Source organism: Trichomycterus rosablanca, chromosome 3 (genome assembly GCF_030014385.1).
Source record: "Trichomycterus rosablanca isolate fTriRos1 chromosome 3, fTriRos1.hap1, whole genome shotgun sequence".
NCBI classification, from domain to species: domain Eukaryota; kingdom Metazoa; phylum Chordata; class Actinopteri; order Siluriformes; family Trichomycteridae; genus Trichomycterus; species Trichomycterus rosablanca.
The window spans coordinates 42,949,971-42,965,419 of NC_085990.1; the positions used below are offsets into that span (position 1 = coordinate 42,949,971).

Below are 15,449 nucleotides of genomic sequence, written 5' to 3' on the forward strand. Positions count from 1 at the left end.
CAACAGTGGCAACTTGGCAGCGGTGGGAGTTGAACCCCAACCATCTGTTTGTCATTTAGCGGATGTTTTATACAGTATATAATGACTTACAATTGTGACTCAATCCAATCCAATCATTGTACCTCCTCCATCCCTTAAAGAATTAAAAGATTTTTGTCTTAAGGAATGGTCCAACCATTTAGCGTTTGTGTGAGATCATTCCAGAAGGGATTGAAGCTGTTCTGGAGGCAAAGCGTGGCCGTAGTTACACTATATTGCCTCAAGTATTCACTCACCCATCCAAATGATTGAATTCAGGTGTTCCAATCACTTCCGTAAAATGACAGAGCGGGGTCAGCGGATGCTGAGGCGCATAGTGTGCAGAGGTCGCCGACTTTCTGCAGAGTCAATCGCTACAGACCTCCAAACTTCATGTGACCTTTAAATTAGCTCAAGAACAGTGCGTAGAGAGCTTCATGGAATGGGTTTCCATGGCCGAGCAGCTGCATCCAAGCCTTACATCACCAAGCTCAGATGCAGTGGTGTAAAGCATGCCACCACTGGACTCTAGAGCAGTGGAGACGTGTTCTCTGGAGTGACGAATCACGCTTCTCCGTCTGGCAATCCGATGGATGAGTCTGGGGGTGGCGGTTGCCAGGAGAACGGTACTTGTCTGACTGCATTGTGCCGAGTGTAAAGTTTGGTGAATGGGGGGTTATGGTGTGGGGTTGTTTTTCAGGAGTTGGCCTCGGCCCCTTAGTTCCAGTGAAAGGAAATCTTAATGCTTTAGCATACTAGGAGATTTTGGACAATTTCATGCTCCCAACTTTGTGGGAACAGTTTGGGGATGGCCCCTTCCTGTTCCAACATGACTGCGCACCAGTGCACAAAGCGAGGTCCATAAAGACATGGATGAGCGAGTTTGGTGTGGAAGAACTTGACTGACCTCAACCCAATAGAACACCTTTGGGATGAATTAGAGCGGAGACTGCGAGCCACGCCTTCTCGTCCAACATCAGTGTCTGACCTCACGAATGCGCTTCTGGAAGAATGGTCAAAAATTCTAATAAACACACTCCTAAACCTTGTGGAAAGCCTTCAAAGCTGCAAAGGGTGGGCCGACATCATATTAAACCCTATGTATCTATTAAGAATGGGATGTCACTCAAGTTCATATACGTGTGAAGGCAGACGAGCAAATACTTTTGGCAATATAGTGTATATACTGTAGATTGATACAGATATATGGGTATAGGTTATCATTCTTTTATCCATACACTGTAGGTTATTTTAGGTTAACTCAAAATGACCTTGACATTGACTGATGTGCAGAAGACTGCACTGGGCATATGGGGTTTACATGATAGAGTGTAGAAAAATGGTAGTGCAAATTACAGAATGTCACACTTTTCAGAATATAATTCTCTGGGACAGGCTTTTCTGGCACAGTAAAACACGACATTACTGCTGCCAAACTGTTTTGGGCATTTGGTTTATAAGCTAAAATGAAATCAAGCGTAGAAGTGATGTAATGAAATGGGAAACATTTTCTTTTTAATTATGAAATTATATTGGTGATGCTTTCTGGCAAGTCACTTACGCTGATGTCAGCTGATATTACTCAACCTAGATTAGAACTTCAAAATCAAAAACATTGCCAAAAGTATGTGGACATCCTTTACCATTTTACTGTCATTCAATGTTAACAGGTGTATAAAATACTGACAGCAGAACGTGTACTGTACTGAAGAGCTTATGCCAAGTTCACACTACACGACTTTCCAAGTCGTCAGGTCGCTGTACAGTTCACACTACACGACTGGATCTCTTGTAATCGGGAGTCTTTCAAGTCGGTGTGGCTTTCACACTACACGACTGATCGGCGATAGGGGGTTTCACACTACACCATCTATCACCAACTGAATTCTCAGGCGAGCTTCTCTGGTCTCCCAAACTACGTTTTGTCACAAAAACAAATGCGAGAAGTGACGAAAGGTTTAACGATACCACGTCCAAAAATGCACATCAAAAAGTAGCGAGCGATCAAAGTTGTTTGTGCGCTAATATGCAATAAATCGAAGAGAAAAATAAATGAATCCGAGTGGATTTGGCAACGCAACCAGCAGGGATTGTTTTGTTCTGTAGCGAGTTGGAGGTTAATAAATATTTTTTTGTAATGCAGTGTTGGTATTATGGTTTGGCGTGGATGATAAGTTCACAAATATTGTAACGCTTGTGTGTTTGCCGATGTATTCTGATAGAAATTATATTATCCCCCTCACCACACTCATTGCCAGTTGCAACCGACTGATCCAGATATTCAACATGCTAGATATCTCTCCTCAGTCGGCGAGCACTCGATGAGCCACGGATCGAGTTGTTGAGTAGTTCACACATAACGATTGAGAGCCGAGTTTAGATCGCCAAGCGAACGTCGAGTTGCTCCTGAGCTGCCACATCTAGCGGCGACTAGTCGGCGAGCGAAAATCAGGGCAAAAATCGTGTAGTGTGGACTAGGCATTAGCAGTTTTCAGTTTAGAATTGTCATTGAATGACAGCTTTTGCAAATATTGGTCAAATTTCTGGCCTGCTAGAGCTGGCTGCCTGAAAACAAAGTGCCAACTGTAAACCAGTGTGTCCTTCCCAGTTCAATAAAACAAATTCTTCTTTTTGGGCACCAAGCAAGGCACAAAAAAATGATTTGTTGAGTCTGGTTGAACCTGACTGGCCTTCACAAAGCTCATATTTCTGGCCACTCCAACACATTTCAGATGAATTAATATACCACTGCAAGCCAGAATTATTGCCATTGGTGGAGAAACCAAAACATTAAACAGTTACATTTAAAAGTGTAGCCAAGTATGTCATGGAAGTCTTGGAATTTCAAAAAATGTCTGGAACTGTCCTTTTTATGACTATATAATCAGAACACCTACTGCACCAATTGAACACCTATTTTAGGTTATCCCCAAATTACGCTGGCTCAGAAATATATAAGGGGTCTTTAAAAATTCTCTGCACTTTTTTAAACTCTATTTATGAAACATTTCAAACACAAATTACATCATTTTTCTACACAGTCACCTTCCGATGCATTTTTTCCAGAGTCCTCCCAACTTTTTAATGCCATCAGCAAAAATGTCTTTGGTTGAGCGCATAGCTACTAATGTACCACTGATTTACATCATCACATGAAAATCTTCTTCCCCTTAAAGCTTTATTGAGCGTCTAAAAAGGTGACAATCAGATGCAGCTAAATCCAGACTATAAGCTCTCTCTCAGTCTCTCAGACACAACCAATTACTACTCCTCCCACTCTCACTGTCTCCAACCATAATATAAAAGTGCAGAAACTTTTTGAATATCCCTCATATGATGCATGGCCTACTAAGTTTCTGCTTTTGTTTGTGATCATTATATGACTTATATGACTTTAATACTGATGTGTTTCCCAGCAAATCTGTAAAGGAACCAAAACTGCCACATTGTGCCATCAAGATTTGTGTGTGCATACATTTGGTCATATAAATACAGGGAAAAGAAGAATCTGTGATTTGTCAAATCTCCCCAAACTTTATTCAATTGATAAAAAAAAACAAGATTTCTAAAGTCACTGATCAACTGATCATTGTAGTTTGTAAATATAAACACATTTAGAATTTGATACATACAACATATATTCAGAATGAATATATGAATGTAATAAAACATAGTGACCTCTATGTGATCATTTTAGCTCTAACAACATCCAATCCTCTGAGAAGGCTTCTCACAAGACTTTGTGCCCATTCAGTCAAAATAGCATTTGTAAAACTGATGCTGGTCCCGAAAGCCTCAACTGATGTTCCAGTTCATTCCAGAGCTGTTCAGTGGGTCTGAGGTCAGGGCTCTGTGCAGACAGAGGGTTTTTCGTGTAGCCACTGATGCCCCACTGCTTTTGCATCATCATCACATGAAAATCTTCCCCTTAAAGCTTCTTTGAGCGTCCAAAAACTATCTAAGCTATATAACTATATAAGTGTCCATAAACTATAAGCTCTCTATCAGTACCTCACACACGACCAATTACTACTCCTCCCACCCTTATTTGGGTGGCGGATCATTCTCAGCTCTGCAGTGACAATGACATGATGGTGGTGTGTTAGTGTATGTTGTGCTGGTGTTTTTAAATACAGTGTCCACTCTGTTAGACACGCCTACTTAGTTAGTCCCACTTGCAGATGTAAAGTCAGAGATGATTGCTCATCTATTGCTGCTGTTTGAGTTGGTCATCTTCTAGACCTTCATCAGCGGTCATAGGACACTGCCCACAGGGTGCTGTTGGCTGGACATATTTCTGGTTGGTGGACTATTCTCAGTCCAGCAGTGACACTGAGGTGTTTAAAAACTCACACTAACACACCACCATCATATCAGTGTCACTGCAGTGCTGAGAATGATCCACCACCTAAATAATACCTACTCTGTGGTGGTCCTGTGGGGGTCCTGACCATTAAAGATCAGCATGAAAGGGGGCTAACAAAGTATGTAGAGAAACAGATGAACTACATTCAGTAACTGTAGAACTACAAAGTGCTTCTATATGGTAAGTGGAGCTGATAAAATGGACAGTGAGTGTAGAGACAAAAAGGTGGTTTAATGTTATGGCTGATTTGGTCTGTAGTTTCACTGCGCAATCGGGGAGAAGGGTCCAAACACCCTCAATTAAAACACTGTGAAATCACTAAACACTTCCCCAATAACCATTAATAAAGCAATCTGTGCTGCAGCCTGAGCAAACAGTCCTGACTTCCAAACACGTGTTCAGCAGATTTCATAATACTGAGTGATACTGGTGCTGAGGGGGGGAAAAAGTGAGAGCGCTACTACAAACCTGCAGGAAACGGACAGGGTGTCAAACGGGTTAAGATCCAGCTTTAGACCGCAAAGCTGAGTGGCATTCCTGCTCTGCGGTGTGATAGCTCTACCTGCCACTCCAGCCTGACCACAGCTATAATGAAAGCAGGCAGCACAGGGAAACGGCCATGCCAGCACTGCAGCACGGCTGCACCGTCTTCAGCCAAAACCTTTATGTGGTTACTGCTGCCAGCTGGGAAATGTGCATGATAACTGCAGCTTTTTGAAGGGCAACACATGTGGGCAGAGTATAACCACCAGAGAAAGGTTTTACAGCTGTATTAACTCAGGCTTCTACACAGGGTTGTTTATACAGGCTGGATATGTTGCATAGTAAACAAATTATCGCTAGCAGGTGCAAAGTAGTCCGCACAGTTTATGAAGCAGTACAAAGTTTATAAAGAAAAAAACCCTGACAAAATCAACAATACAACAAATAGAACAATTAATCATAAATGATCCGGACAACAGATCAAGGTAAAGTATGAGGAGAGCTTTCAGATGGAAGCTTCTTCAGGATCCAGGAGCGTAAAAGCTCCAACTCAGGCAGGCACAGCTGATGGTTCAGGGCTGGGAAAGAATGGAAAGTGGTAGTCATGCCAAATTTCTTTAGCAGCCTGCTGGTCTCTTCTCCCCAGGCATGGGACACCAGCTCGTCCGCCGTCCCATGACATTGGAGAAGCTCTGGTAGAGGTCCGTCTGCATCGTTAACAGTCTGCGCACAGAAAAATCGGCAAATTTTCAATGCTGTTATTTTAAGAATACTGCTACTCAAATCGCTATTAGATGATCCTCAGCTAAAATAAAAATATTAAATTAAAAATGTATTACACTGGCGCGCAGGTTGCGCAGCGGGATATTCTGCTAGCACACCAGCGCAGATATTCTGAACTCCTTGGTTAGAAACTCAGCATTGCCACCGGTCGGCTGGGCGCCATCTGGCGGGCATGATTGCAGCAGATACTAATTGGCCACTGTATATGCAGGGTGGGGACCGGACTATGTGTGGGTGGGTGGGTGGGTCTTCATACGCTGTGTTTGTTTGTTTATTAGGATTTTAACGTCATGTTTTTACACTTTTGGTTACATTCATGACAGGAAATGGTAGTTTATCTTCACACAAGTTTCTTCAGTTCACAAGGTTATATCGAACACAGTCATGGACAATTTAGTATCTCCAATTAACCTCACTTGCATGTTTTTGGAGAACATGCAAACTCCACACAGAAAGGACCCAGACCGCCCCACCTGGGGATCGAACCCAGGACCTTCTTGCTGTGAGGCGACAGTGCTACCCACTTAGCCACCGTGCCGCCCCATATGCTGCTGTGTAAGGACCCTGATTGGCAGAAGAGACGCCTGTGCAGAATGCAGGGGCGAGAAGTGAAGGGCTGTGCACGTGTCGGAAGAGGCGTGTACAGCGACGTCCTCTCCTTGGATGCAATCTGGTATCTCTCAGCAGCGGAAGACAAACTGAGTGAGCTAAATCAGGAGGAAAATGGGGAGAAAATGCAAAAAATAAATAAATAAATAAATGTATTACATTGAGTTCAGATGACGCAGCAGTCTAATTAACCCACAGCTGCAGAGGCTCTCTTGATTTCTCTTGATTTCACTCAACAGTGCTACCAGCCTGGCCGGGCACTCGACAGACAGTAGCTCTGGCTGGTGTAAAGATGCATCTGGAGGCTGCACACATGCCGGATGCTTGTGCTAGCTTTAGACCCTCATTAGCCAGCAAGAGTGTAATAAGGCAGACAGAGGTCGCCAGAGTGCACAGGGAAACTGGGATCAGGACATCCCTACTAAAAAGAAATCTATTCCTCAGTCTTCATACTGCCACCTCCGTCTGTAAAGTGGAGCCTTAGTTCTCCTCCACATGGTTTCAAGCACTCCATTGTGTGGCTAAAGGACTCCTGCACGTGTGTTCGATACCTCATTTCTCCAGGGCTTTTCCCATAGATCAGAACACCTAAAAAATTAAATAACGTACACAATAGCCTACGACTGCCTGCTAGAAAAAGCTTTTCCATGGAAAGTTTTGGCGCTTGTCAGTCCGTCAGGCTGAGAAGTGGACTCTGGGTACAGACCACTTCGTTACTCCAGCGTGCAGAGTGAGTATTTATAGTTAATGGCAAAATGTTATGATTTAGGAAGATAATATTTCAACAGTCTCACAGGAACATGTGTTTTTTCAATCAGTTTCTTTGGAACTGGGTGAAGGGGCTTTTCTGTCCTTCTAACACAGAGTTTTTCACACAAAGCTGTGCGTTTTCTCCCTTTGCACGTTGCATTGAATTCTATTTATGGATATTTGTATGTTTATTGCCTCGACAGTTAACAATTCCCCGACTGTTTGATTGGTTTTAGCACTCTGGCAGCATTAACGTTTATAACCTTTGAGTGACTTATCTTATGTACAACCCCCTGCACTTTTCCTGAGGGAACTTTACTCCTTCTGTGTTCTATTTCCTGCAACTCTTATTTCGTAGTGGATTGTGTGAGAACCTGATAAGTGAAAATATTTTCAGATAAAGCCGTGCAGAAACCTGAGAATGGTCCAGAAATTCCTTTCAGTTTCATTGCTGGCAACATATGAAAGGAACGAGAAATACGATAAGTTTCATTCTTCGCTTTATCCGAGGGAAAGATACAAGAGCGCCGACCTAAAGCTCGACTTAATTAGATCAAGTGAAGTATAAGAGTTGGTAAGCATTAGGTGAGAAGTAAGATGAGGCGAGGTGCAAGGAGGCCCAATAAAACAGGACTCGTACCTATGACCATCCTGTGCTTGGATACACCAGCTCGGATCTCGTCTTGGATCACGGCTCCTAAATTACTGCACATTTCTTCGATGGATTCCAAGTGCTCTGGGCAGTCACGAGAGATTTTGTGACGGTCGAACCACACGTGAGACAGTGCCCCGTGCATCGGTGTGTACGGCCTGAAAAGACAAGACAAATAAAATGTGAAATCATTAATTTAATTTAAAAACACTTGTATGTATGTCACGCAAGTTTTGGGATTTCAATGATTTCCACAACTGTGCTTTCTGTGACTGCATACTTCTTCTTCATTGTGGGTCTGTGCCACAATGACGGCTATTTTTAAATATTCCAAAAAAAAAAAAAGTTACAGAAAGTGACAGTAATTTCAAGACCGGTCATAAGTTAAATATTTGATTGATGTACCTTGCTGGAGCTGTGGGGTAGACCACTCTGATATGCTCAAAAGCCATGTCTTGTCCCAACACATCACGAACCCATGCTCGTAATCCCTGTCCTGTGTCTCCTAACATTATAAACAAACAAAATAGCATTTACACATTAACACAAAGGATATGGTGTAAAACAGTGAATATACATCAATCAGCCATAACATTAAAACCACCTCCTTGTTTCTACACCCACTGTCCATTTTATCAGCTCCACTTACCATATAGAAGCACTTTGTAGTTCTACAATTACTAATACTGATGGTAGATGATTCTCAGCACTGCAGTGACACTGACATGGTGGTGGTGTGTTAGTGTGTGTTGTGCTGGTATGAGTGGATCAGACACAGCAGCGCTGCTGGAGTTTTTAAATACAGTGTCCACTCACTGTCCACTCTATTAGACACTCCTACCTAGTTGGTCCACCATGTAGATGTAAAGTCAGAGACGATCGCTCATCTATTGCTGCTGTTTGAGTTGGTCATCTTCTAGACCGTCATCAGTGGTTACAGGACGCTGCCCACAGGACGCTGTTGGCTGGATATTTTTGGTTGGTGGACTATTCTCAGTCCAGCAATGACAGTGGGGTGTTTAAAAACTCAATCAGCAGGTGTTTAAAAACACACTAACACACCACCACCATGTCAGTGTCACAGCAGTGCTGAGAATGATCCACCACCCAAATAATACCTGCTCTGTGGTGGTTCTGGGAGAGTCCTGACCATTAAAGATCAGCATGAAAGGGGGCTAACAAAGCATTCAGAGAAACAGATGGTAGACAATCTTAGCATTTTCTACATTTGTCTGTCAGATGATGCATGACTATTATTAACTGTTATTTATAGACATGGCATGGCACATTTCTTGTTGGAATAGGTGGTCTAAATAAAACAGCAGAAGGGGTGTCTACATTCTTGGCATTAGATATTACTAAAAACTATCTTATCAGCCGTGCATTTAGTTAGAAAGTGGTCAAATAGTTTTTAAGAGAAAGTATGGCCAGAAATACCACTTGTTCAGTGAGTCATTGCAACCTGCCAATCACTAAAAAGGTTGTTGGGTGCACTTGCAAATAGTGCGGTTAAGGATTAGTGAAGGTAAGATAATCTGTGCAGCCTTTATTCCACTGCTCTTACAAAAAAGCTACACTTGTTTTTAAGGCATTTAATGTCACTGGTAGGAAGACAGAGGGGCATTAGTAATGTGCATGCTGGCATATTTTGTGCCAGCTTTCCTAAACACCCTGTTCTCACTGCAGATAAGGTTACAGCCGACTGGCAGGACTGATGTCTAATTCTCTCCAAGCCTCGTTTATAAATATATGGACATACAATTACTTAAAGTTCCTATGAATGATTTATAAAATGCCATTGCACATGTGACCTGTTTAATAATCATATCATAAAATTATGAGCATGTACAGGTGTGCATTGTAAACAGACTACAGTGATAATTCTTTACAGTACAAAATTATAGCTTTTGGTAGCTAATCAAGACTTTACACAGACAATCATCACTATTATGTACCAACACTATCACCACTAGAATGTACACAGCCCTCCTGATTTTGAGTACAGGTGTTCACTACAAGGTTCATAAAACTCCTGATATTAAAGTAAATTAATTATTTTTATTACATTTTAGGATTGACTGTGTCCCTGAGCACAAAGCAGGGTCCATACAGACATGGTTTGACATGTTTGGTGTGGAGGAACTTCAATGGCCTGCACAGAGCCCCAACCTCAACACAACTGAACACCTTTAGAACGAACTGGAACAACAACTTGCCCAACAGCAGTGCCTGACATTACAAGTGCTATGTTGACTATTTAGACACTCATTTCCACAGACACACTTCAAGTATGGCAAATGAGAGTACATTTCAAATGCAAACATGAGTTTGTAATGAAAAGGCATCAGATTTCCTTTTTGCTAATGTAATTAAGCACTTGTTTTGGGCTTAAATCGCCCTGTACATATCTTAAGGATCTGGTGAAAATGTATGAAAACGGCGCCCAAGTGGCGCAGTGGGATATTCCGCAAGCACATTAGCACCGAGATTCTGAACTCCTCAGTTCGAGACTCGGTGTTGCCACCAGTCGACTGGGCACCATCTGGCAGACATAATTGGCAGTGCCTGCAGCAGATACTAACTGGCCACCGTATCTGCAGGGTGGGGGACGGTCTATGTGTGGGTGGGTGGGTCTTCATACGCTGTGTAAAAAAAGACCCCTGTGCAGAATGCAGGGGCGAGAAGAGGAGGGCTGTGCACGTGTCGGTAGAGGCGTGTACAGCAGCGTGCTCTCCTCGGATGCAATCGGGTATCCCTCAGCAGCGGAAGACAAAATTGGCTGCGCTAAATCGGAAGGCAAATGGGGAGAAAATGCATTAAAAAAAATTTATGAAAACAACATTGCACATGGAAGTGATGCTAACCTTTGATATTTTATGATTTCCTTAACTAAAATCAATTCAATTCAATTGTCATTATACAATACAGAGTTATACAGTATAACAAAACACTGCCAGGCTACATCTCCTGTGCAGACAACGAGAGACAATAGTGCAAAGACACACTGAAAAAATGTGGCTATTAAGTACTGTAATAAAACACAATTTTAGTAGCAATACATTTCTATTATTTATTTATTAGGTTTTTAATGTCATGTTTTACACTGGTTCCATTCTTGACAGGACAGGTAATTACAGGTTACACAAGATTTATTAGTTCAAGTTTAGTGTAAAACATTGTCATGGGCAATTTTGTATCTCTAACTGACCTCACTTGCATGTCTTTGGACTGTGGGAGGAAACCGGAGCTCCCAAAGGAAACCCACACAAGCACGGGGAGAACAAGCAAACTTTACACAGAAATGACCCAGAATGCTCCACCTTGGAATCAAACCCAGGACCTTCTCGCTGTGAGATGTCAGTGCAACCCACCGAGCCATCCCACCCTTTAGGGGCCTTGGATGTACTTGTTCGCTGATGCAAACGTCAAATGTAGAAAATAAAGAGCCCCATTTAGAATAACATTTTTAAATTGTTATAATGCAAAATAAAAATCTTACAGTATGGAAACAGTGAAGAATCATAACTAAAACCCAACCATTTAATTTCTAGTTTAAAAATACTAATATACTATAATATACAATCCAATATAGCGCTAAACAGTTTTGATCACAGCTTGCCTCGATTAATCCCCATTCAATCCTCTTCTGTTATAAGTGTGGCAATTCCAACATGTAATCCAATAAAAAGAATAATCAGGGCCGAGTTATGCAGAATGTGTCACTGTGTTTTGCCTCACGTATTAAATATGTTTTTATGCTTTATGCACCACTAAGACTCTGTATATACAGACTGTTTAAAATGATTGTTGTTATATTTAGCGTTGAATAATAGACTCATATTTCAACATCAGGCAGTAAATCACGTTAACCAGCTGTATTTAATCATGCTGTTTGGCCGTGATCTGATTATTCGCTCAAAGAAGTAGTTAAGCGTCCCAAAAAAACAACACAGATTCAGAGAAAAATTGTGTGCATGAGAAACCTAAAGCAATTAGTAGGTGGTGAAAGGAAGGTTTGTATTTGAAAGCAAACAAATCTAAACTGATGCAAAAGGCAGAATAAGAAGGCTATGTCAGAGAGCAGAGTCATAAGAAAATAATTAAAGTGTTGAGTGCTCTAATAGTTGGTACAAGCTTACACACACAGCCTATTTTAGTAAACTGGCAGCACAGATTTATTTAAGTGGGGGACCATTTTTAGTGCAATATATTCTTGTAGAATGGCATTGGGTGTTTGTACTTGTATGACTATACCAGGCACAACAGATGTATATTGTTCTTTAAGCAATTTGTGCACCTTAAAATTAAAGGTGGCTGCTTACAATGGGAAATCTTATTCAGTGAAAATAATTTGCATTATGATTTAAAAACCTTGTGCAAATATTTGGTCAACTATGGCCAAATGACGTGTTTATTTTTTTTTTATGTGTGAACAGAAGTAAATATTTAAAAAAAAAATTGCAAAGGTTTGTACACCCTCTTTGGCAGATATAAGTTTGTGTTGCAAAAAGTCTTTCTATTCTTTATTAAGTTTTTTTTACTCTTTCTTGTAGAATGTATTTAAATTCAAGTTATTCACCAACTGTCATGCATGCAATTTACTTATTTATTAGGATTTTGATGTCATGTTTTACACTTTGCTTATATTAATGACAGGACTGGTAGTTACAGGTGACACATGTTTCATCAGTACAAGTTTAATGTCAAACACCGTCACAGGCAATTTTGTATCTCCAATTCACCTCACTTGCATGTCTTTGGACTGTGTGAGGAGACCTGAGCTTCCAGATGAAACCAACAAAGACATGGGGAGAACCTACAAACTCCACGCAGAAAGGACCCGGACCTCTCCAGCCGGGAATCGACCCAAGGATCTTCTCACTGAGAGGTGACAATACACTGCTTGCAAGCATGTGTATAAAAATGCTACAATTGGCTACAGGTCTACAGGGGCAAATGTAAATTTACAGAAAAATAATAATGACCAGTTTGCATGTTAGGTTGAATTATACATACACAGATCAGCCTTAACATTTAAACCACCTACTTGTGTCTACACTCACTGTCCATTTTATCAGCTCCACTTACCATATAGAAGCACTTTGTAGTTCCACAATTACTGACTGTAGTCCATCTGTTTCTCTACATACTTTTTTAGCCTGCTTTCACCCTGTTCTTCAATGGTCAGGACCACTACAGAGCCGGTATTATTTAGGTGGTGGGTCATTCTCAGCACTGCAGTGACACTGACATGGTGGTGGTGTGTTAGTGTGTGTTGAGCTGGTATGAGTGGATCAGACACAGCAGCGCTGCTGGAGTTTTTAAATACTGTGTCCACTCACTGTCCACTCTATTTGACACTCCTACCTAGTTGGTCCACCTTGTAGATGTAAAGTCAGAGACGATCGCTCATCTATTGCTGCTGTTTGAGTTGGTCATCTTCTAGACTTTCATCAGTGGTTACAGGACGCTGCCCACGGGGTGCTGTTGGCTGGATATATTTTTGGTTGGTGGACTATTCTCAGTCCAGCAGTGACAGTGAGGTGTTTAAAAATTTCATCAGCATTGCTGTGTCTGATCCACTCATACCAGCACAACACACACTAACACACCACTGCCATGTCTGTGTCACTGCAGTGCTGAGAATGATCCACCACCCAAATAATACCTACTCTGTAGTGGTCCTGGGAGAGTCCTGACCATTGAAGAACAGCATGAAACAAAGCATGCAGAGAAACATATGGACTACGGTCAGTAATTGTAGAACTACAAAGTGCATGAAGTGAGTGAAGAAACAAGGAGGTGGTTTTAATGTTATGGCTGATCAGTGTGTATACGCTAAACAGTGTGTCAAATTAATTGGGTGTCAAAACAGACACTTAGGGGGGTTTTAATGTAACAACATTACATTAACATTTGTTTGTTGGTCATAAAATTGTGTTCACGTTCTAGTGCTTTTACCTCATAATTATGATACTTCTGTCAAGGGTGGTGTTGGATTTTAAGTTATAATTTGAGTGCAATGAGGAGGTTCATAATTTCCGGTATAAATTAGACTACGTTAGGAGATTTTATATTCATGTAAATGTAGACATGATTTATTAAATTCTACTGTAAATATAACACCTGTACTAGGATCTGCCATTAAGAAACCACTATTTAAATGTGCATGTACTACACAGATGAATAGAATATATTTATCTTATATCAGATTATTATAATGAATGTAGTAGATGAATTAAACATGTCAATAATTAGATGTGTATAATGAATAGTTTTTTTTTATTGGCAAATTGTTCAGTACACTAGATTAATTATAACGTATTTAAAAAGGGAATGCTCCTATCTCTCTAATAGAAAATAAACAATAATAAAACTAAACTAATACTTTCTAGCTCTATATAAAAGTCTTCATTTCATTACAGCTGCAGTTTTGGAATGTAAACAATATTTATTAGCCTGTTAATGTCACTATACACTTACTGCTCATATGTTTACTAACTACACCACAATAGTAGCTCATATATACTGCTGTAACAGCCTCTTCTGAGTTTTATGAAAACGAAATTTAAAAAAGAAAGCACTTTTAAACTCTAGTTAAACCATATTAAGACTAAAATCAGAAACTAAACGAGGCACCTGAGCCATGCAGAAAGATAACAGACGCGCTGTGTTTTCCAGTCTGAGATACTGCACACTTCTGTAACTTCTGAACCGCGGCCATTTTCAGCTCGTGTCTTCTCGCGATAGTTGGAGAAAAGTCAATCCGCGCGATGTGTTTTTTTTTACTGATCTGTATATGATATGTCTATGACTTGTGTGTTGTATATGGCTTGTAGATTTGCATTCCAATTTTTTACTTAAAATCGAACGCTACCCTTGCCTCTGGTATATTATAGTTACGTGGTTTGTTTGTTTGTTTGTTTGTTTGTTTATTAGCATTTTAACGTCATGTTTTACACTCTTTATTTACATTAATGACAGACACGGTAGTTACTCGCTACACAAGATTCATCAGTTCACAAGGTTATATTGAACACAGTCATGGACAATTTAGTGTCTCCAATTCACCTCACTTGCATGTCTTTGGACTGTGGGAGGAAACCGGAGCACCCGGAGGAAACCCACGCAGACACGGGGAGAACATGCAAACTCCACACAGAAAGGACCCGGACCGCCCCACCTGAGGATCGAACACAGGACCCAGGGCCACCGTGCTGCCCATAATCACGTAGTAAACGCACTAAAATGCAGCCAACAAATGTAACATAATGTTGTTATGCTATAAAGCACTTTAGTACTTGCAACAACTTGCAAGGTTTCCATTTACTTTCATGTTGCGACCAACCAGAGCAAGCAACCAGAATGTGTAAATATAAATATAAATGTAATTTAATACTGGCACAAACATATGTACAGCTTAAACAAAGAGCACATTTGTAATACATATATTGACATAATTTATTAAATTCTACTGTAAATAGAACATCCGTACTAGTATCTGCCAATAAGAAATGTACTATTTAATGTGCATGACCTTCAAGCCCTCAAGCAACATTGTGTACGAAACTGTCATGCTACTGTGATAAATATAGCCACACGGGCACAGTTGTACTTCACAAAACTGTTGTCACTTTACACAGTCCATCACTGCTTTAATAAATGCAACCTGAAACTCTGTTACTCAAGGAGAAAGCAGAAATACCACTGAGTTCCTGCTTGCCTGAATTTCAGATCTGTATCTTACTGAAACGTGGGGTGCATTATGACATGCTGTTAATGACAATG

At 40.8% G+C, this 15,449-nt stretch overlaps 1 protein-coding gene across 1 annotated transcript; it reads right to left on the minus strand.

Annotated features, from left to right (window-relative positions):
- Positions 1-5,504: 5,504 nt before the first annotated feature.
- On the minus strand, positions 5,505-14,385 carry lyplal1 (lysophospholipase like 1). The gene is made up of 4 exons (XM_062992135.1): positions 14,301-14,385; positions 8,067-8,166; positions 7,650-7,819; positions 5,505-5,590 (listed from the first exon to the last, which is right to left on the minus strand). The coding sequence occupies exons 1-4, from the start codon at positions 14,383-14,385 to the stop codon at positions 5,583-5,585; spliced, it is 363 nt and encodes a 120-aa protein (XP_062848205.1). The 3' UTR covers positions 5,505-5,582.
- Between the last annotated feature and the right edge of the window lie 1,064 nt (positions 14,386-15,449).